This window comes from Abramis brama, assembly GCF_963993115.1.
Source record: "Abramis brama genome assembly, chromosome: 11".
Taxonomy (NCBI): Eukaryota; Metazoa; Chordata; class Actinopteri; order Cypriniformes; family Leuciscidae; genus Abramis; species Abramis brama.
The window spans coordinates 9,558,635-9,581,965 of record NC_139973.1 but is presented as its reverse complement, the minus strand read 5'-3'; the positions used below and the strand labels follow the sequence as shown (position 1 = coordinate 9,581,965).

General features: G+C 36.4%; 3 protein-coding genes across 4 annotated transcripts in view; 2 read left to right on the top strand and 1 right to left on the bottom strand.

Moving 5' to 3' along the window:
• Window positions 1–3,397, top strand: part of sema3fa (sema domain, immunoglobulin domain (Ig), short basic domain, secreted, (semaphorin) 3Fa) — a 50,681-nt gene extending 47,284 nt beyond the window's left edge. For both annotated transcript variants that reach the window (XM_084128175.1, XM_084128176.1), the window contains 3 exons: window positions 34–101; window positions 202–335; window positions 1,597–3,397. In XM_084128175.1, coding sequence (XP_083984301.1) covers window positions 34–101; window positions 202–335; window positions 1,597–2,019 — 625 coding nt within the window. In that variant the 3' untranslated portion in view covers window positions 2,020–3,397. The remainder of the gene's footprint in view (window positions 1–33; window positions 102–201; window positions 336–1,596) is intronic.
• Window positions 3,398–4,210: 813 nt separating this feature from the next.
• Window positions 4,211–9,242, top strand: gnat1 (guanine nucleotide binding protein (G protein), alpha transducing activity polypeptide 1). The gene is made up of 9 exons (XM_084128178.1): window positions 4,211–4,945; window positions 5,911–5,953; window positions 6,078–6,219; window positions 6,923–7,080; window positions 7,212–7,340; window positions 7,546–7,675; window positions 7,780–7,933; window positions 8,138–8,349; window positions 8,468–9,242. Exons 1-8 carry the CDS (start codon window positions 4,840–4,842, stop codon window positions 8,326–8,328), a joined length of 1,053 nt encoding a protein of 350 aa, XP_083984304.1. The 5' UTR covers window positions 4,211–4,839; the 3' UTR covers window positions 8,329–8,349; window positions 8,468–9,242.
• A 395-nt stretch (window positions 9,243–9,637) lies between these two features.
• Window positions 9,638–22,550, bottom strand: edem1 (ER degradation enhancer, mannosidase alpha-like 1). The gene is made up of 12 exons (XM_084128177.1): window positions 21,958–22,550; window positions 21,396–21,468; window positions 18,306–18,409; window positions 17,830–18,001; window positions 17,571–17,754; window positions 16,232–16,406; window positions 15,702–15,822; window positions 14,401–14,571; window positions 14,232–14,305; window positions 14,050–14,146; window positions 13,735–13,896; window positions 9,638–11,154 (listed from the first exon to the last, which is right to left on the bottom strand). Exons 1-12 carry the CDS (start codon window positions 22,419–22,421, stop codon window positions 11,065–11,067), a joined length of 1,887 nt encoding a protein of 628 aa, XP_083984303.1. The 5' UTR covers window positions 22,422–22,550; the 3' UTR covers window positions 9,638–11,064.
• Window positions 22,551–23,331: the final 781 nt, after the last annotated feature.

Sequence of the window (23,331 nt, the reverse complement as noted above, 5' to 3'; positions counted from 1 at the left end):
CCTCATTTGCTATTGGTGGTTTAAATCTTGTAGGCGGAGTCGGAGGCAAGATGTGAAGTATGGCAACCCTATAAGACAATGCAGGGGCTACAATTCCAATGGTGAGGAATGATATTGATGAGTAAAACTACTTTGGAAGAAGTAAAATAAATCTTTGGATTTTGGTTATTGTTTTAGATATTTTGTTTGAATTCCTCCCAGCTAATAAGAACACGTTGGAGACAGTACAGTATGGAGTAGAGGGAAGCACAGCCTTCCTGGAGTGCCAGGCCAGATCTCCTCATGTGTCAATCAAGTGGCATTTCCAGAAAGAGAACAGTGATAGAAGGAGAGAGGTATGTGTGGCATAATGTCTCGTTATACCATAATTGTTAGAATGAATTTTGTGTCATCTTAATCATGCATTTACTTATTGAGGTGTTATTTACTGAAGTCAGTAGCGAACCGTGACTCTCAACCCCTTCCCTCGTCTGGAAAAAAGTCAACTCAGCCTAAAATCAGCCTAGCTTACTGTGTCCTCTTCTATAATACTGCATGCTACCTTTGACAGGAAAAGCCACAAGCAAACACCAGAGAGAGTTATCACCAAAATTGAACAAAAAAGAATCGAATGCAAATCATCATTATACATAATTGCATCATCACACAATCGGTGTGTGCATTTCAGTGGACTATGGTGACAACCGGCCACAAAACCTACACCATTTAATGTAAGCCGAGGGATCATGACAGCGCTCAGACCAAAGCACATTAGCGACAGACACTTCCTCCTCATAGTGAACAGCGATCGTGGCGTTTTGTAATCCATCTCCCCAATCAAGCAATGTTGATAATATATCATATCATTAGACTGGCACAGCAGCCGATTAAATGTATGTAACAGACCCTATTAATCTTATGATTTGAAAAATGTAACTATTATGCAGAATTTCTGCAAATGTGCATAATGGTCGCTGAGTTAAATATTATTTTTACAGTAGTTTAGGCCCTGATGGTTCCCATCTGACTAAAGTAATATAATCAATTTATATTATTTAGTTTCTGTGTATATAAGCAGTTACAGCCATGTGGTGATGTGCAGTGTTATACTCTCTATAAAACAAATATTAAAAACAACATTTAAACAAAAAATTTTTTTCAAATTGTTTTTTTAATTATGGAATTTTTATGACCTTGTACTGATTGATGCAGTTACTTACAGCAATATTGTGATGTACAGTGTTATGCTCCCTATAAAATACATATATATAAAAAAAATGATATATATATATATATATATAATATATATATATATATATATATATATATGCATTGTATTATTGAATATTTATGGCCTCATACTAATTGATAGAATTTGACCAGCTACATTAAAAATAATTTTCACATTTTGTCCAAGCAAGCAATTTAATAGGTGATTATTTGGAAGCGTAAAATCAGTTGGAACTAACTTTAGGGGGCTTGTTTGAGTTTGCATGAACTGTATTTGTCAAATTCCGGATATGTTGCTGAATGGTCTTTGACAATGAATCTAGAGAATTCACTTTAATATAGATTTGAACCTAAAGTTCATATTTTTCACCAACCCATGTATTTCAGATCCGCTCTGACGGGCGCGTCGTTCGCACGGAGCAGGGTCTCCTCCTGCGCTCTCTCCAGCTGTCTGACGGAGGGGTGTACCAGTGCACCTCCACCGAGAAGAACTTCAAGCACACGCTGGTCAAGCTTCAGCTAGTGGTTCTTTCCGCCCGCACCATCAACGGCATCCAGACAGAATCCAGCGCTCCCGTCACACCGCCTCTCCAGTCCAGCGCCTGGACGCCCAGCGCAGAGCAGTACAAAGACCTGCTGACCATCCTCAGCCAACCAGAGATGGGCCTCATCAACCAGTACTGCCAAGACTACTGGCAGATGGGGGACGACCAACACAAGAAGAAGGACCTCAAGGAAGTACAGAAGGACCTACGGAAGCCGAGGAACAGGAGACACCACCAGGAGCAGAGCAGCATGGCTGAGACATGAGAGGGAAAAACATCCCGCTCCATCCAAACAGAGATTTCCCAGCTAGACTTGAGGTTGACCTCAAAGTCTCTGACCGCCATTACACACAAAATATTCAGCGTATACCCACAACCATTATGGCCGAGGAGAAAATAAACAGTACGTTTTTGAAAATGCATAGTATTTATTGTAGGTTGTACATAGTTAGATTCTGTGGATATCTTTGTATGGAAATAGAGCAAAAAAAAAAAAAAGTTTTGTGTATAGATCTGTGCAAATATTTTGTTATCATTGTACTTCCCTTCCAATATATTTATTGCAACGGTATTCACGTCATAAAACACCGTGCGACTGTTATAAAACGTTGTGTACATACCACTAACCGGATAGTTGGACGTTTGAAACTCCCGATGGACAGTTTGACTGCGCTTGATGTTTCGATACCAGAGCTATGATGGGACTGCGTCAGAAGCCGTTGACTCTTTTAGCTGAGCGCGCGTTCTCATTCTGCAGATGTACGGATAAAGGCATTTCCACATCTATTTGAGTGTTCTGTGACCTCCCTAAAGACTTTGAGAAACACTTTATCACTCATCTTTTAATCTTCTTGATCTTCCATATTTTGCTATGCTAATGTGTGTTAAATATAAAGTCGTTTCTGTGTGTTATATATTTGGTTTATTATTAATTACAGCCTCCTGTACAGTATGTACATCACTTTTTGTTTTGTTCTTTTCATTTATGGAAATATGTACTATTGCACGCAAAGAATCTCAAAAAGTTGGGGGTTCAAAACCTGTCCATCTCTTTGCAGAGCAGAGTTGTTTAAAGCATTGTTTAAAATTGTTTTTTGTTTTTTTTTAAAGCGAATCTTAAATATGTAACTCTCCAGACATTTTATGTAAAAACAAAAACAAAAAAAAATCATTTGAAAGCGTTAAATCATTTGGAACTAAACTTGTTTGAGTTTGCATGAACTGTATTTGTACTGTACAGATATGTAGTCGATTTCTGGATGTGTTGCTGTATGGTCTTTGACAATGAATCGAGAGAGAGAGAGATGAAGAGAGAGACTGTTTTCTGAAGACAGAGGACTTTGCCGAACTAGTGATGGAATCAAGCACAATTACCTGATGTGTGTGTTTCGCCTCTGTTGTGTTTTCTCAAAACACACAGCAAACAGGCTGTGTGAAATGGGTGTTGTAAATGTATTTTTTTTCTTTCATTTGTAAGACATTATTCATCACTGTGGTTTGTCCTATTGTTTTGTCTTTTTTAGAATATTCTAATGTGAAAAAGATCCAGAATTAGATGTTATAAACAGTTAATGTTATCGTAATGTATTTTTTATTTGTTTTATTTTACATCTTTGTCGTTGACTAATTAAAGTTATATATTTTATAACAAATTTAGGTTGGCCATTCTTCAGAAATGTTGCTGGGTATACCTATATGTGAATCTTTCATTTTCCCTGAAGAGTTTACGGTTGATAAAAAAGCAATAGCTTCTTCACTTTACACCAAAAGTGGATTTAAGGAATCTGTTGATTTGCATATTTTATGAACCGAACTTCACATTAGGGTCATTCACAATAACATTTATGATTTGTGCCTGAAAATTGTATTTTCTTTATTATTAATACTAAAAAACTGTCTTAATTAGCAAATGTCATTTTCTTTCAAAAAAGCTTTTTTTTTACTGTAACTTTAAGAAGCATAATGTAATTGTGACATGCAAATTCTCAAAGTTGAAAAAAATCCCCACTTTATTTCAAAATAATTTTTGCATTACAAACTAAACCCAGATAAATCTATCAAATAATGTGACGGTTCTGTAAAAATGTTGCACAAATTGCACCAGCTCCTAAGAATGTCCACTTAAAACTCAGATTTATGCGAACACATTTTTAATGTTTGTCGTTGGTAGTCGTTTTTTTTAGATTGATCTTTAAGCTAAATGTTTACTATGATAAATGTGATCATATAATTAAACCATATGTGCATAAATGGTTCTTTCAGGCATACGCTCAGAACACTGAGACATCAAATGAATTGCTAATAATGAAGTCCCTAAAAAAAGTGTTCCTGTTTCTTTGTCTCTGTTACCTGTGATGCCTGAGGATTAAAACGTATCAATCTTCAGATTGGGGTCAATGAGCTGTCGGGTAAAAGACTAAAGCTCTTTAAACGCTGCGCTGCACACACTGTACACTGTGGAAACTGATTCTGATGACTACAGTGGGAAGGTGAGATTAGAATTACTCATGGAGATTTCAGAACACGTTCACATTCAGTCGTTTTATAAAAAATAAAAAAATAAAAAATCTGGCTATTTTGAAAAAGCCAAACGGACGCAATTTGGTTTCATGATGTCAGGCATAGTTTCAACAGAAAATAAAGATAGAAAACTGAGATGGCAGACAACATATCCAATTATTTATGAGACCCATTTACTTTTCAGTCTTCTTCTGCCTTTTCTTGAATAGCATAACAACAATTGTAACATTCGTAGCGTCACATTTTACCACTCGCACAGTCCTTTTTAATGTGCTCGTGAAGACATCGACAGCTTATCACCTTTTGCTGAGCACAGCACCTTCTCCTTAAATCTGAGGTTGGATGACCTCTCCACGCTTTGAACGCCTTCTGTCCTTGTTCTTCATTGGCCCCACCAACCCAGGTGGTCAGAGACATCCCCAAAATCCCTCTAAGACTCAAAACAATTCATCAGATCACCAAGATCCAGTTGAGGTGTGAGCTGTATCGTCGACAGCACCTGGAGGCCTCTGGGCAAGCGAGTGGTCATCCAGAAAGGACTTCTTTTCCCTGATCAAGAGTCAGTATGGGGGCCGGGGCGAGCGCCGAGGAGAAGCACTCCAGGGAGCTAGAGAGGAAGCTGAAAGATGATGCCGACAAAGATGCCAGGACCGTCAAACTTCTGCTGCTAGGTAACAACGCATGAGGGGACTCAAATTTTTCAAGTCAAAACATGAAGAACAGCTAACTTGCTAGATTTGGAAAATGGTATATTGCAGATTTGTTGTGTAGCCTTCCCATTTAAAACCTCATAATAAACAGGCAATGACTTCATGTTGTGAGCATAAAGATTCTGAATGACATTTAATGTTTTATTCATATATTTGTGCGATATGAAAGGAGTATTAGATATCTTAAGCTTAAATACAAGGAAAATGTCTTACTGAAATTCAAACCAAAGTGGAGCTAAATAAACCGAAGACACAAAATTGACCGCACGGTTTATAAAAGTCTCTATATCTCAATATCTAAATGTAATATTTCAAAACATTTTTCAAGTATGCATGTACATTCATAACTGCCTGTGTCTTTGTCCGTGAAGTGATGTGGGTCAGGGTTATGGGACATCAAGCTTGAAAGGGCTTAAGACAATAATAATAATAAGCCTCAAGCCTCTTAATGTAATCCACCAAAAGATAAACAAAGACAGAGGAGAGAAGGAGGGTGTATTCTGGCATTAATTCTCTTATTCATGCCAAAATAAATCAAATATTACTGTGCGACTGTTCTAAAAAAACATCTACAGTTTGACAAATCTCAGTAGTTCACTGAGGTTTTACCCCTCAAAACACTGGCTCAATGTAGATCTGTGGTTTTTAACCGGGTGTCCGCAGACCTGGAGGTCAGATGTATACTGTAAATTGTTTTTGTTAAAAATTGCATATATGTATATATATATACACAAGTTATTTTACATTTTGTTTAAATTGTGAATATTTAACAATATTACAGTTTTTACTGTGATTTTTGATCAAATAAATACAGCCTTGGTGAGAGATGTTTTAAAATCGAACCAACTCCAAACGTTTAAACGGTATATATGTGTACGAATGAAATAACCTTGATAATCCTTAATCCGTGATGATTTTCCGTTCAGGTGCTGGCGAGTCGGGTAAAAGCACTATTGTCAAACAGATGAAGTAAGTGCTGAGAAAACCAAAAGTATTACATGAGACTATCCTCATTAATGATTCATGTTCACTGCTCTTTTATATCATAACCAACAAATAACTTCAATTAAATGTCAATTATTTCCCATCACAGAATTATTCACCAAGATGGTTACTCCCTTGAAGAGTCTATGGAGTTCATTGTCATCATCTACAGCAACACCCTGCAGTCTATGCTGGCCGTTGTGAAGGCCATGACCACACTCAACATTTCCTATGGAGACTCTGCTGCACAGGTACTCTACAGCATTCATTAGTCATTTATAGAAATAAATAGGTTAAAGTATGGAATATACCATTGGTGATACCATGGCACAATTATGATATCAGATGGTATTATATCAGGTATTGTATTACCAATGTACAGTACATGTCCAAAACACCATGGTATTGTACTTTACATCAAAACAAATACATTGTTTGTAACAATGTACTGTACTTTTTGCACTCATGCTGAATTGCAAAACACTTGTTTTGCATGTTATTTTACAGTACGTGCACTTTACTCGCAGTGTACTTACCCACGAGAGTACTGTGTAATGTAAGACAACTCCATGGGTTAAGGTCAAGTTTAGGTGTAGCTTCAGCGTTATAACCTAGTTATTACCCAGTTAGTGTCATTACTACAATAAGTACATAGTATGTGCATGCAAAGCAGGACTGTAAAATAAAGAGTAGCACCTATGTGAAAATGTGTAGGTGTCCTCAGATTAACCAAATTCACTCTATATAGTACTATAACTCTAAGGAGTTTCATTATTTTGTTTTTATCTCCTGCCAATTGTTATTCTATCAAAACCATAATGAAAGCATACATAATAACTGGAGGATTTATAAAATTAGATTATTAGGAGAGGTCATGAATGATAGACATCTGAAAGAGACTATTAAAAGAAAGAGAAATTTTTAGATACAACTGTTTTTATCTGTTTGTTGCAGGATGATGGAAGGAAGCTGATGCACTTAGCGGACACCATCGAGGAAGGCTCCATGCCCAAGGAGCTGTCAGACATCATCCTGAGGTTGTGGAAGGACTCGGGCATCCAAGCTTGCTTTGAAAGAGCCTCCGAATACCAGCTCAACGACTCTGCCGGATAGTACGGACCTCGAATTAGTCTTTTAAAGCATTAAATACCAGTTAGCAAGGCTTTAATGGCCATGATCAAATTATCTTTGAATTAATAAGTATAGGGAAATATTGTATTGATTCTCTTACTCTATCTCCAAGCTATCTGAGTGACCTGGAGAGGTTGATCCAGCCTGGCTATGTCCCTACTGAACAGGACGTCCTGCGATCAAGAGTGAAGACCACCGGTATCATCGAGACCATGTTCGGCTTAAAGGATCTCAACTTCAGGTACTCTAAAACAAAGTCATCTAAAATACAAAGAGCCTTCATAATGATAACAATGGCATGAAGTTCAACTGCCCATTGACCATCATCATCTCTAGAGAATCAAAGCAACAAAAAAAAAGTTTAACAATGTAAAAGTTTCAAGAACAATTGAATAAGACAAGCTTAAATAGACACCAATGCCATGTTAACTGATGTTGGTCTGCAGGATGTTTGATGTGGGCGGTCAGCGCTCAGAGAGGAAGAAGTGGATCCATTGCTTTGAGGGTGTGACCTGTATCATCTTCATCGCTGCACTGAGCGCATACGACATGGTGCTGGTGGAGGATGATGAAGTGGTAGGTTGCCATTTGTGGTCCAAGAATGAAACCCCAACCACATCAACTACAGTATTACTTTTGTGCATTTTAGCAACCTGTTTATCTTGTCCTTTTAACCAAAGAACCGAATGCATGAGAGTCTCCACCTGTTCAACAGCATCTGTAACCACCGTTACTTTGCCACCACATCCATTGTACTCTTCCTCAACAAAAAGGATGTCTTCCTGGAGAAGATCAAGAAAGCTCATCTGAGCATGTGCTTCCCTGATTATGATGGTGAGACCTCAAAATCAGAAGCTTGATTCTTTAACATAAATGTTCTTAAAATAGGCATTGAACCAGACAATTTAACTCTGAATATCAATACATTTTCAGTGAGGAACTACCATGGAACAAAACCAAATGTCAAAATTAGGCTTCTATTTCTGTCATATGATATGCAAAACTACGCTAAAAAAATATAATGCATGCCTCTGTCAGGTCCCAACACCTTTGAGGATGCTGGTAACTACATCAAGCTGCAGTTCTTGGATCTGAACTTGCGACGAGATATCAAAGAAATCTACTCCCACATGACCTGTGCCACAGACACAGAGAACGTCAAGTTTGTGTTCGATGCCGTAACGGACATTATCATCAAAGAAAATCTCAAAGACTGCGGCCTCTTCTAAACAAGCCATTTGTGAGAAGAGGTGAATATAATACAATATTAACAGTATAGTAAATAATTAATGTATTATTGTTTTATAGCATATCAAATATCAGTACAATTTCTATATGTGTATAATTAAAATGTCTCTTCTTTTACAGAGTGTCTAAATCAACAAAACCCAATACTGACCCATTGCCCCTCCTTGTTTTCCTCCCTGGGTAACGTGGGATTATCCAATGCATACACACATAACCAAACACAAATACACACACACAAGGGAATTGAATTGATTGCATCTGGAAGAAGAAAATTATATTGGTATACATTTGATTAAACACTGCATTTAATTAAATATCAGAGCCTAATACATATCCATTGCAGCAAGTCATATATAACAACACATGAAGCATCACCCTGCTTGAAAAACCGGCCCTTATGAGGGTGTTTGGTCCTATTAGTTTTTCGCACTGATTTATCCTGTAGATTTGCAACTACATGCAGCTGCAAACCAAACAGCTAAACTTCTGAAACACCTGCATATGCACTTCAGCATAATGTTTTGCAAGAGCACACATTATGAAGTCCAGAGAGTATTTCAGTTATACGTCATAGCAGTTACTAACTGTGTAAAGTTCATACTTTTAAGCTGCAATGTTCTGTGTTATTTACAGAGTTATATCATGTTATGTCCCATGATCCGAATCTTTATGTAAGATGGATAACTTTGATGAAAAGATAGCTTGTAATACTATTTCAATAAGATGCTTAGCTCAGGAGCACAGTTAGTTAGCTGTGAGACAACGAACGGTTTCTGAGTGCATTGATTAAATTACAACAGCGAATATTGATTAAAATGGCACAATTGACTGCAAAACCAGAACCAACCATGTAAATGTAAATTGAACGAATAAAGCTTCTGTAGAAAAGACTGAACCTGATGTATTTTTGTCTTTCAAGTGTCTGGCAGAATGCAAACCCATGAACAGCTTAAATCCAGGGGTAAACAGACTACACATTATTGTTTACTAGCTTATATAGCCTACACCTTCCCTATCATTCTTTTTTTTTGTATGTGTATGTGAAATTTTAACTGAAAATACCCCACAGATAATTTGCGAGCGCAACCTGCAAAAGTAAAGCCCATTAACACCACTTTATCCAAGTTTATTAATGGATCTGTTCCAATGGCTTTGCATTACAGTGTTATAAATATTCAAAGCATTTTTACAGTTTCAATTATGTTTAATAGAATGATTGTACAGTACCAAACACACTGATTCTATTTTGTGCCTTTTGCAGTTTCAACTCAATCAAGTTAGACTATCAAACAGTTTTGCCAAGTCATGGTTTTAATTTTGATTTGATAAAATGCACAGTGTAGACATCCACCTTTGTCTCTTTAATCACAATAAAATCAACAAGCAGAACAACATTAATCTAATAAACTTTAATTAGAATACTTGTTTTTGATAAAAACAAATCGGAATAAATATCAACCCCTAATTACTGAGAGTATCCTCCATACGTGCCCCAAGGAAATAATCTGAAATACCAAAGAAATGAATTCTTCTCTCATCAGCACAATGATCATTCTCAGAATCCATTATTTTCGACTTTTGTTCAGAAAACATATGCATGACATCTAAGCATTAAAAGAGAAAAAATTAACAATGTTACTGACACATTACATGCATATCACCTCGAGTGACTGCATCATGGCAAACTACTGATCCTGAGGACTGAAGAAAAATGAAAATGAAATTTGTTAAAGGCACATGTTTTTGTTAAATGTCATATTTGGTCCAAGAACATTTTAACATTTTTAATGCATGTAATTGTTTTCTTGTCTGTTTAAACACAAAATAGAAGAGTGGAGACTAATTACTAGACCCATTTGAGAGAGAATCTACGGCACTTCCTCGACCCGCTGTGCAAAATGTACCAAATTATATGAGGTTTGTTCTGTCAAAATACATGAATGAGTGGAGATTTCAAACTTACCAAACATGTATGCTACATAACAAAACCTTTCCAATTTTACCACAATACACTGACAGCAACATCAGAATGGGTACAGTTGGAAATATGGAATCATGCAAATAAACTAAAAATAGGCCACAGTGTTCTCACAAACCAAGGCACAAAATTAACAATGAAGAACGTGTCAAATTGCAAAGCGAAAAAGATTCAGAATGCAGTTTGATTTGTAATAAATGAAGCCCATCTGTTGTGAGTGTTTCTGAAAGACATATACTGGATAAACAACTGTTTTTCTACTATAAAGCTTATTTGAATGCTTGTTCCTTGAGAAGAAAATTGAAACATGCATACCATCTGTCAACCCATTAGAGCCCTTAATAATACTAGGTCAAGTTTCATTATACATGGCACTGAAGAAAACATGTAACACACTCGTTGCGCAGAAGGCGATCAGCCTTAGGAATCAAAAACAGTTTTGTGATTGATTTTTACGATTCTGAAGATCCAAACTTCCCTGAATGTGCTTTTTTTTTATGCTGTGGACTTTGCTGGCTGGATCTGAATATGTAACCAAACCCAAACACCTGGTCCAGCTTAAGAATGACACTTTCATGTCAAAAAATAATAATAATACAACGCCACAACAAAACGTACTGGTTGATTTGTTGACCAAATACCTTGCCACTCCATGTGCAAAAAGTTATCTGATGGGAGAGTTATTGAACCCCTCCAGGGGGTTTGTAGGTGCTGAGACCTCCAGGGAGCAGGACTAATGTCAGGACAGCCCCACCATGTGGTCGATTTGCCTCATGTACATGCTCTTTAGAGGAAGGCCGTAACGTCTCTCTTCGGAAATCCTTTCACACTATTGGACAAATGAAAATATGTCATTCTTATTTCTATGACCACTTTTTAGATTTCATACTGTCACTAACAAAATACCCGATTAAACACTTTAATATTGAAATTATGTCCCAAGAAAAAAAAAAGCTGGTAGTGGCTAATTGTAATTTGTTAATTAAAAAGAAATATAAATTAAAGGGGTTATGACATGATCAAATTTGTCTTGATATTTTGACATATAAGAGGTATTCGTACCATTAAAACATTCTGCCATTTTCAGAGCTTAAAATGTCCTCAGTACAAACAAGGCATTTATCAAGCTCCAAAAACAGCTTGTTTTGATATTGCGAGATCTGTGACATCACACATACATTTGCATATGACTGCCTCCAGAGCAGGACCTCAACAAATAGATATACATCATCGCATGAAAGGTTCCGCCCACTGACATTCAGGGTCTTAACGGCTGACATGTGCCGTTTGCATTGACGCGTCTAGTTTAAACAGCTCGTTTGCATCTCTCTACAGTCTTCAGAAGGATCACAGCATCGGATGGATAGTTTTTAATGTCGTCCCGGATAGCGTCTGAGAATTATATATATATATATCCCTCAGACGGTCCTCGGTCATTTCTGACCGAAACATTTTCTGTTTTGAATTTCTAAAAATCACAGCTTCATCGGAATGTTATGAAACTTGGTGACTTTTATGGCATTAGGTATGTGAATAAAAAAAAAAATTGGGGTCATGATCCGAGCATGCCAAGTGGTCGTAAAAAAAATAGTCAACACTACAGGCCTTCGGTCAAAAATGACCGACCCATAGGAAATGAATGGGAAATTGACAAAAAAAAAAAAAAAAATAATCCGAATTTTTGTGTGTACAATCTACAAATCGGCCACAATCCTAAAAAAAAGTACACAGCTGTAAAGGGGTGACACTCTACAACATCAAGAGTGCAAAAAAGACACACCCACCCACATACAAACACACTTTTATACACATACACACCAATAATTTTGATTACAAAAAATGTGTTTTGAATTTTTAAAAATCACAGCTTCATCGGAATATTACGAAACTTGGTGACTTTTATGGCATTAGGTATGTGAACACACAAAACAATTGAGGTCATGATCCGAGCATGCTAAGTAGTTGTAAAAAAAATAGTCACACTTGTGGTCTTCGGTCAAAAATGACCCCCATAGAAAATGAATGGGAAATAAAAAAAAATATATAATAATAATAATAATAATAATAATAATAATAATAATAATAATAATAAAATATATAATATATATATATATATATATATATATATATATATATATATATATATATATATATATAATTTTACATAAAGTGTTATAATTGAATGAATTGCATTTTTTGTTACAAATTCTGTAAAAAAAAAAAAGTAAATGTGTCCATAAACAGCTGGGGAATTCACATGCCTCTCCATAGAGAGCTGTACATGCCATCTAGTGGTTACACTATGCTTCTACGCTTTCTCTCCATACTCTCACCAGATGGTGCTAATCTTTTTACTAAAATACTGCATAAAAAAAAAAAAAAAATTAAAAAAAAAATAATACATACATTATATATATATATATATAGACCTATAAAATAGACCATAAATATTGCATAAATATTAATAAATTCAATAAAATTCTCTCAAAATACAAAATTAAAAAGAATAAATATTATAGAACAAAAATAAATTGCATTGGTTTTACTGGGATGGAGGAAGTTTCATTTTTAGGTGTCCGGTCACTTCTGAACGGGAAGGCCCAGGGTGTGACTCCGAAAGGAAGACCTTCTGAGGGGGATATATAAACGAGGCACAGTGTAATGGAGATTTTAAAAAGAAATTTTTTTTGAAAGATGAAGCACCCAACTGTATTGGATCTGACAACAGCTGCATCACAAACCTGAAGTAAATGATTTCAGAATGATTTGTCTTAGTGGATAATGTTTTCAATACACTTACTCATGTGCAATAGCAAGTGGGCGTTGATATTGTTTTCTATGCAGTCAGTGATATTAGCCAATCATAACAGTTGCCCTTAACCGGCAAGCCTTAAAGGAGCAGCCCCTTAAAAACGGTCAGAATGAGGGTGAAAATATTCATTTTTCAGCATATACATATATATTTGTGTATGTACTGTTTTGTGTGCGCGTGTAAAAAACTTTTATTAACATGAGTAAACCTCAAGAAACATTAAAATAATAAAAAATATCATGAGCCATTTAATTCACATAATTTCACTATTATTGCAGTTGCTTCACTTCCAAGCACTGAATCCCTCCTTTTATAAATAAGGTGACTGCTTTGTTGTTTTTGGTGTTTTTTGCCTGTAGCAAGAGAAAATCAGCATTTAAGTGAATATCTTTAAAGGGCAGGTTGTGAAGGAGCATATAATTGACTGGACAAGCTGACTGAATTAACTTGCACCTAAACAAATTTAATAAAAGAAAAAAGACTTTCTGATTAAAGAAGTTGCATTCACGAATGACTCAAAAGATTCATTGAGATCGCCACTATAATTCATATTCATAAGTGGGATGACTGCTAGTGTCTATTAAACCAATTTCTTACGTTGCTTATGTTGGCTGGGGGCTCTTTGTTGGGCTCTTCACATGGGAATTGCTCTTCCCAACTTTTCTCCCTGAAGCGTTGATCTATCGGCACTATATGGCCTTCTGTAGTGAAGATGTACTTATTCTCAGACTTGTGCAGCGGGTTGTCTTCATCAAAGAGCTGTAAAAGATTGTAAAATATAATTTAGTGATTGACATGGCAGCAGCATAAAACTTGACTGACCATGTTTATAGTTTATAAATTTAAACTATAAGATTTAAGTGAGAATAGAACATTTTTACAAGGGAGAGCATATAGAAACAGAAAACTAACCAAAAAAAGGTATTTGCAGGTTTCACTGAGGAAGAAACTCTCCATGCGATCTTCTTTGGACTTATCCACCACATGATGGAGAGTGGCATAACCACACCTGAGAAGCAGTCAAACAAAACATCTGTCTTGAGAACATACCAGCATCCCAATCAAATCACTTCCTGACATTTTAATCCACATACCTGACTTTGGTATTTTTTTCGAGGCTTTCAAGGATGTCCATCCCAACGTGAAGATAAAAAGGATTCTTGGTTGCCTGTAGAAAGTCAAGTTCATCGGTAATTATACTGTAATGCTGCAGTCTAAAAATCTGGTCTTAATCGAAAAAGAGCAGTTAGAAAAGGTTTGTACCTGATAGAGCAGGTATGTGGATTCCACTAGTTCAGGTCTTAAAGGGTAGAAGAGGACATCTGGGGCCTGAAGCTGCCAGTTGTATCTCTCAGGAAGAGCCCCGAAACGCTTCCAGATTGCATAGTAGAAGGCATGAAGGCAAATGGCGTTTTCAACATCTCCATTCAAAACCTGAGCAACAGAAATGTGTGCACCTGGTTAGAAACCCTTGTTAATGAACAATGGAAAAAGGCTATCAGCAGGTCTAGTTTGGTCCATTTTTGTATGCACTTGAGTCAAGTAGATTCCACAGATATAACTGAAACACTGTTCAATTAGTTGAACAACTGGATTTTCATATTAGATCAGAAAGTTGATGTTTATCACCAAGACAATTGCTCTCTTATTCATAGGCAGCTACTTCAGATGAAATAGAAACAAAACCTCACATGGAGCCTATTTAAAGCACTCTAAATAGGGAGCAAATGTTTGCTAAGCTAACGACAAAATATTTTAATAAACAAAATATATATACACTACTACCACCTGTCAAAAGTTTGATGTCAGTAAGATTTTGTTGATGTTTATCAAAGAAGTCTCACCAAGGCTGCATGTATTTGATCAAAATACAGTGAAACCAATAATATTGTGAAATATTATTACGATTTAAAAGAAGTCTTTCTATTTATATATTTTATCAATGTTAAAAACATCTGTGCTGCTTAATATTTTTATTGAAACTGATAAAAAAATAAAATAATCAGGATACTTTAATAAATACAATTTATTTGCATCCTTTGTGCTAAAAATTATAAATAAATAAAAAACATATTGACCCCAAACTTTTGAACGGTAATGTAAGTTATTGCTTATAATAATAATGACATTATACTAGATCTTAGAACATTTTTGGTAACACTTTACAGTAAGGTTTCATTAGTTAACTGAACAAAGAATTAACAATACTTCTCAATTAACCTTTCAACATTTACTAATACATTATTAAAATCAAATGTTGTATTTGTTAACATTAGTTAATGCACTGTGAACTAACATGAACAGCTAGATTTTTATTATTTAAGATGAATAAATATTGGAACAAATATATTCCTAATTGTTAGTTGATGTTAGTTAATACATTAACTAATGCTAACAAATGAGTCCTTATTGTAAAGTGTTACCACATTTTTTTATGTCGTAAAAAATTGAGTACTTAAGAAATAAGGCTAGACTGTATTCAGAATGTACTGTACTTAGATTAAATAAAGACAATAGAGAGATTGAACGAGAGAAGCAGGAGACAATTAAGACACGTTTTAGACCTGTAGTCCAGGGAAGAATGCCTGCAGAGAGTCAATCCATGTGTTCATGATCTGCCCATTAAACATGTTCACATTCACATACAGTGGTGGATCACCCTCTCCTTCATTACACGCCTCTCTTCTGTAAAAGTAAAGAAAAAAAAAGTACACAATTAGAACCAGGATGTGTCAACAAAAGCATTACAATAGTTTAATAAGAAATCATTAATGCACACCCTGAGGTGTGAGGTGAAAGTGTCACGCTTAAACTTCTGCATATCTGTGTAGTTTGAAATGTCTACATATACCTTGAAATGTCAGTCTAGACCTAAACCAATCTGAATGACACATTCACATACAAGAATGGTTATAATAAGTTAACTTGCAAGCAATACACTCATTGGCTGCAAACCATGCCAAACAACCAAAAATTCCAAGTGACACACTTTATCTGCAGGTGGTTAGACACCCACATGCAAACTCCTTTGGTCTTTGTAAGCTCAAACTGCAGCCACAAACAGCTGTGGTCACATGCACATGTTTATAATCACCCTCTTCTCAGGTGGCTCTGAATGCTCTCATAAGCTGCAGAGAACATCATGTAATCTTCCTTCTTTCCAAATAAGATGTAAGACTTGAGGAGGTACTCGTAGAATGAGTCCATGCCGGCACCAAGACCGCTCTGCTTCCCCACCCACTGACCAGTCTGAATGTTCACCACATTCCCTGGAAAAGGAACAAAAGGATCATCACTGGTCAGACAAAGACATGTGATCACAAATTAAAGATACTGGATCCAAAACAAAAGAAAAAGAAAAGGTCTGTAGTTATTGTTTAAGGGAAGGACTTAAGGCTATGTTCACACTGCAAGCCTTAAGGGGGTCGCACACCGGACGCGCAGCTCAGCGCCGCGCCGCGCAGCGCCACGTCTTTTAAATTCGAACACATTATTCTCTATGAGAGTACACACACCGGCGGCGTCTGTCCGCGGCGCCCAGCAACGGCTCAGGACCGTGTTCAAAATCCTGCCGCGCCACAGAGCGCCATTTACATAGTTTTATATTAAATTTACATTTATGTGTCTCAAATCGTAGTTAATGTATATACGGACTTCACCCTGTGCTGCAATATACATTTAGTTTTATACTTATTTACAGAAATCAGAAAATTGCTGATGCTAACGGATTTTCAGGTGAGAGTTGTCCTAGACGTGGCGCGGCGCGGCGCTGAGCTGCGCGTCCGGTGTGCGACCCGCTTAAGTGTTCAATTCTGATTTTTTTGTTTGGCTGTTCACATTATTTTTAAAATGTGGCCAATATCAGATTTGACTGGAAACAGGTCACGATCCTGAACTGACCCGCACACGCAAAAGAACAATAACAAAGATGGCACACAGCACGCTGTCATACAGATGTAAACAGAGGCTACTAAAGTCAGGATTTACACATTCTTTTAAGGCATTTTGTGCTAAGGAAGCCAGTGAATCTGTGCGCAGGTGAAAAGGAGGACACAGACGAGGACGAGAGCAATGTTTTTCTCATATGGTTATAGACTTCGCTGCAGTCTTCCATATTCACTGAGTGACCAAACAAATACCGGTATGTAGAATCATAGAAGTATTGATCTAGAGTGACATAAATGTTGCATGACTATTCAGACTGAGGTCGCATTGTAAAACATCAGACACCCATCTGATTTAGGACCCCATATGGAAGTGGCCTAAATCAGAATCAAAAAGGATAGATTCCATTCCAAACCACAGATTCCATGTGGTTTGTGCTGTTCACACTGTTGTGCCAAAAAAAAGATCTGTCTCACATATAAGCAAAAAAACACTTTTGCCTGCAGTCTGAATGTACCCTAAAACAGACCAAAAATGCAACCACTTACCCAACAGCCCAGTTTCATTGCTTCTCAAGTTCCACAGAGCTTTAACAGCCCGCCGAGCGACCCATTCAAATGTGGAGTCGCCAATCAGACGGCTAAGAATGCCAAACTCCACGAGCAGAGAACCCGCCCCTGCCGTACACGTCTCATTAATGCTGTCAGGAGGAACACCTTTCTTTAAATTCACCTGCACAAAACCATGGTAAGATACAAATGTCAAATGCAGCAAAATCTAGGCCATGTTTATGTACGTGGGCCTGACCCTGGGATAGGGGATGCCTGTGCTAGTGTTCTCAAAGGCAGGTAGCAGTCGAACAGCAAGGTCATGTGCCAGGTGCAGTAGCTCATTGTCATAGTCCTTTAGCCCTATGTCCCCAAAAGGATGCAGTGGGTCAGTCAGCAGAATATGGGATGAGATCAAACTGCCAAGAATTCTGAAAAGGGAAAATTTATTTCAGTTACTTCCTGGTTAACAACAAAGATGCTGTTTTGAACACACTTCTCACTTTATTTAAAAGTATGAATAGAACCGTAGCAGATCAGCCTAATTATTCCATTACAAAAATGGTTTGTTTTGTCAAATGACAAAGCTCTATAAAAAAAAAAATTCATTCATAGAACACAAAAGGAGAACACTTCTTATTTCCATACAATGATCGAATGGGAATGGATAGGATTCCTTTATCAACTAATCGACGAGGGTGTTGACGGACTGAATAAAAGAGTGAAATACTGCACCTAATGTTGGCCTCAAAGACTTGAACAGTGGAGTCCTTGTCAAAAGACACCGTCTCAATCACCAGCTTAACAGCTCGATGGAACTCTGTCACATTTCCAAGCACCTGCAGAAATGGAAAACAAACATGGGAGTACATTATGCATCTATGTACATACTTATGATGACTACTGAATTAAGCTGAGGTGACACGGAAGTGAGGAATTCCTGAGATTTTCTGTAATTAATAGCCACACAGTTTGTTCAGGTGAAGCCATACATCTGTTGATGTGGATTTTTTGTTTTTGTTCACTAGATAACTGAAAGTTAATCATAAGTGCAGATAAATTCAAGGTTGTTTACTGGGACACACATAAAACAGCTACTCCCTCTTTCTCTTCTCATGTAGTAAAGGATAAATAATGGGCCTTTTCATGAAACATGAGCAGAACAAATTTTAGCAACAGCTTAAAAAAAAACGACTGTAATTTATGTTGTAGAATAAAATGTGAATGTCTCTTTAAGTAATACAAAACGCAGACCTTATTTTACTTATAAATCATAAGCCAGCATCTATGGGAGGGAACCCATGGCTCAAAAATGCTAAATCTGTTCTGGGACTATAAATTTTAGGACTATAAACAGAATGGCTCAAATTATTTTATTTTTTAGAAGATTATACTATTAGGCAGTTCAGCTGATTTTTGTTGCAAAATTCAAAATTCAAAATTCAAAAAAAAAAAAAAAAAAAAAATCACAAAACATAATTTACTAATAGTAAGAAAGACAAAAAAAATACTTAAACTAGAAGGCTTGTACAATTATCAGTGTCAACTAATTATTTCTAACTCTTGAGAATTAAATAGAACTGATTTAACCTTAAAGGTAGGGTAGGCAATTTCGGAGAGGCTAGCAATAGCAAGCTAGCTTTGAAAGCATGAGATCCCACTCTCCCTTCAGAGCGTCTCCAAAGCCACGCCTCCTTCAAAACACATGAACACCGTTCATGTGTTTTGAAGGAGGCGTGGCTTTGAACGCACAGAGCAGAGTGCAGATTCATTTTGGCATTGATAGTGCTGACAAAGAAAAGCGAAAAATCTGAGTCTGAGATCAGCTCTGGACAGAAAGTCTCAGGTTGCCATCTCGTAATTACAGATATGACATGGCGTGAATGCAGCATGGTTCATCCAAAATCGCATACTTCCCTACTCTACACTAGGCGAAAAACAGTAAGTGACAAAAGTAGTGTGTCTAAATTCACAGTACTCATACCAAGAGGAGGCAAAAAGTACCCGGATGACCTACTTCTTCCAGTGAGATTCTGAAGTGTGCATATGATGGACAGTTTACTATCCCATGAGGCAACGGGAGAGGATTTATGAATGGCAGTGAAGCTACATAACTGATGCTGGTAGGTCACATGATAATGGCAGCATGGCAGAACATTTTTTTTTTTTCCTGAGACTTTCATAGAATGAATATTTATATATATCATAAAACTTCTATTTAGGGGTGGGTCACGATTATTTTTGGGGGAAAAATCACAAGTCACAATTTTATCACGATTCTTTTTCATGTTGGTTTTACTATTTTGCAAGTGACTAAGCATTACAGCCAAACTAATGTCCCCATTTTAAAAACAAACCCTTAAAAGGAAACAAAATATAAAACAAAAAAGAATGGCAGACATCTGGCGAATAATAAGTGGCGAAGATAAAAATCTGTCATTATTTTCTTTGTTATTAAAAAATAAGAACAAAGTTACACATTACATATACACAACTTAATATTCAAATGAAATAAACAGTCCTTTATTTTAAAATAAATTTTACAGTAGGTGTATTTAACAGTAGCATTCAAGAAAGAAATTAATAGTGGCTTTAATAAGAATCAATGTATAATTTATACAGTGAAGTTTATGTAGTGTTTTTTTTTATATGTTTGTTCATTTAAAGTTCTCAGTCAAGAGCAGTGAGTGATCTCTTAACATTAAATTAAAACATTAACATTAAAAGGATAGTTTCGCCAAAAAAGAAAATTGTCATCATTTACTCTCTCAAGTTGTTTTAAACCTGAATAAGCTTTTCTTCTATTGAAAATAAAAGTTATTTTGAAGAATAAGTAACCAAGTAACCAAACAGCTGTAAAGTAACCAAACAGTTGCTGGTCCAGCGTTTAGTTGATCCTGGTAAGCGCTCACTGTCACAGATGTAAACACAACGGCTTTCTTCTTTCACGAGGGGTTTTGGCGTCATGGCATTTGTTTCCAGGCGGACTGATAAAGAACGCGATACACACATCCTGTAGAATTCAACAAATCAGATTGCAACTTCGAAACTCCTGAAGTGTTTCCAGAAAAGTGTGCCATATGCATCAGACGTTCAGCCAACGGTCCGTGGGCGTCACGTCTGAGACTAATGGGGACCAGCAACTGTTTGGAGAGCCACTTTCTTTAAAATATCTTCTTTTGTGTTCAGCACAAGAAAGCTACTGTCACTTTAGGACCGGCACACATCTAATAAACACGCATATGACATGCACCCGATTTTCTCTCAAATGTTTGCTTTCACTTTAGACATAATCAACTGTGTTTATGTAAACCGCAATAAGACTCGAAAAATAACTTAGTCCAGTATCCAGGCACTGTTTGACAGGCTTTTAGTGCCCGTGAGCTTCGTGTATGCGCTCAGAAAAGCGCATGTTAGAACAGAGGAACAGCACACAAATTATTTTTTTAACTGGCAAGGCTTTAAAGCACATGCAATTAATGAACTTTTGTGAATTGCAGTATCCCGTGAGTGTAAGTCTACCTCTGCAATAATATGTGATGTGAATGTACGTTGCGTGTACAGTATGTTGAGACAGAGGCACCAGAACTGCAACTGATAGAATGCAGTGTAGCACGATACTATGATATTTCTTCAAAAGCAGATCGTGGAGACATTTTAAATGTCCACGATCAAAAATCGTAATATCGCACACCCCTACTTATATTATTGATTGCTATCAGGATGCGAAGAGAGTTTCAACCAGTATAACAAAAAGTTTTTATAAAAAAATGGCTAACTTTAAGTTAACCTTAAGTCATCTGTCTGTTTAAGAGGCCGACTTACCAACAGCGTATCAAGAGCATCGATGAGGGTCAAGGAGTAGTTTCCAAGGACATCATTGATGTTGATATTTGACCTAGTAGAAAAATATACAAGCAAATTTATCCTTAGGTCTATTCGGTTTTGATATGCTTCCATTATTCAAATACTTTGGGATAAATTAAAGCCCAAAAAAATCTGTGGTGCTGGATATGAAAGAGATATTTCTCCTTTTCCATGCCTTAAAGTTCTCCTATGCACAGACTTTGGGGCTGACTTGAAAAGTTTCTACTTGTTACTCACCCGTTATCAACTGACTAAAGGAAAAAGCTTGATTAGCAACATTTTTGTTACACAGGCATTTGATTCACAGGACACTTATTTTCCGGAACAATGTATGTAAGAAAAGGGAATAAAGAAAGACTGTAAAATGTAGATGAATATAAATTTATATACACGGGTCATGCCAAGATCTTCTCAGTCAGTTCTACTTGAGAATTCACTAAAGCATATAGTTAACATGAAATGAAACATTACAGATGGTCGTTTTGAAGGTTGATATGGATTAGTCAGTAGCCTAACTTACGGGTTGAGCACGTCAGGCCCTCGACCTTCACAAGCTATAGGGTTAAGTTCATCCTTTGGAAAGGCAAACTTCATGTAGTTATCATATCCGAAATAAAACATGTCTCGCGCCATTCCCCTCATTTTCACTTTCAGCTCGTCGGGGAAGGAGCTGTACTTTCTGTCATATTCATCTCTGCCCTCCTGAAAGAAGCTGAGGTAGGATTTCTTTGGTGAATTCCCATTAATCTTGGAGCAGGTCTTTGCTTGAAGGTTTCTGTGGTCGTAAACGTGCTGTGGCCACTCGTTAGTTTTGACGGTGGCTCTCTCGCCATCATTGAGAAGTTCGATTTTATGCAAGTTGAACGAGAATTTAATGGGGAAGTCAAAGCCCCAGCTGGGTCCCAGTCCAAACACTAGCCACACCGCGCAATTTAGCACCACTCTCAAAACAAGAAGACCCACGACTATTGACCTCCATTGCATCTTTGCCTGCTGTCGTCCTTAAAAGTCATAATTTACTTCGACGTTGCGACTTACCGAAGCGCAAAAGTCAACAGTTTTCATCCCGCTTTCAGTTCTCACACACTTCCTGTCAACAAACCAGCCCCTCCCTGGTCCTCAACGCTGATTGGTCAGCCACCGGCAACGTCATGACGGAGAGGGCGAATAGTTAATGTAGGCGTTACTCATACACGCAGTGAGCAGCGGAGATGTCGTGGCAGCTAAACTAACTAAACTGCATTTCTAAGCCAATGAGAAAATCACATGTGTGAAGTGACGGAGTACATAAAGTCTTATCTGTATGTTTAGTTGTAACTACAGCTACAGTTAACCATTACCCCCTCCACTACTACTATAACCTAATAATAATAATAAATGTTACAAGTAAAAAAGATATATTAATTAAATTAAAGTTTTATAAAATTAGTATTACAATAAAGTTAAATACTTTATACTAAATACATTACAGACTAAAAAAAATCACTTAAGATTCTAAATTTAAATGTTAATATATATATATATATATATATATAGTAGTAGCAGTATTAGAACGTTGGTTACGTCAACAAATGTTGATATGCATAAACTAGAAACAATGCAAACCCCTCAGTAACGAATATAACTATAATTATATAATTATAACTATTAAATATAATTATTAAATATTACTGAAATATAATTATGAATATAATTCATAATATATATAATTATAATATAATGAATATATTAATTTATAACATTATGAATATAATTATAATCAAATTGATATTATGAATATAATTATAACTGAAATAAATTTAAATCAAAATCTTGAGAACAGGTTGTATGTTGATTTTATATGGAAATAGCAATAGCAAGAAAAAACTTGAAATTTGAAAACTTGAGATCGCAT

Coding starts and splice junctions, on each gene's coding strand:
- gnat1 (XM_084128178.1), top strand. CDS start 4,840: ATGGGGGCCGGGGCGAGCGCCGAGGAGAAGCACTCCAGGGAGCTAGAG. Junction 4,946..5,910: donor CGTCAAACTTCTGCTGCTAG/GTAACAACGCAT, acceptor TTTTCCGTTCAG/GTGCTGGCGAGTCGGGTAAA. Junction 7,081..7,211: donor CTCAACGACTCTGCCGGATA/GTACGGACCTCG, acceptor TCTATCTCCAAG/CTATCTGAGTGACCTGGAGA.
- edem1 (XM_084128177.1), bottom strand. CDS start 22,421: ATGCAATGGAGGTCAATAGTCGTGGGTCTTCTTGTTTTGAGAGTGGTG. Junction 14,572..15,701: donor CATTCTTCCCTGGACTACAG/GTCTAAAACGTG, acceptor TCTGTTGCTCAG/GTTTTGAATGGAGATGTTGA. Junction 11,155..13,734: donor CCCCAGCCAACATAAGCAAC/GTAAGAAATTGG, acceptor TTTGTCCAATAG/TGTGAAAGGATTTCCGAAGA.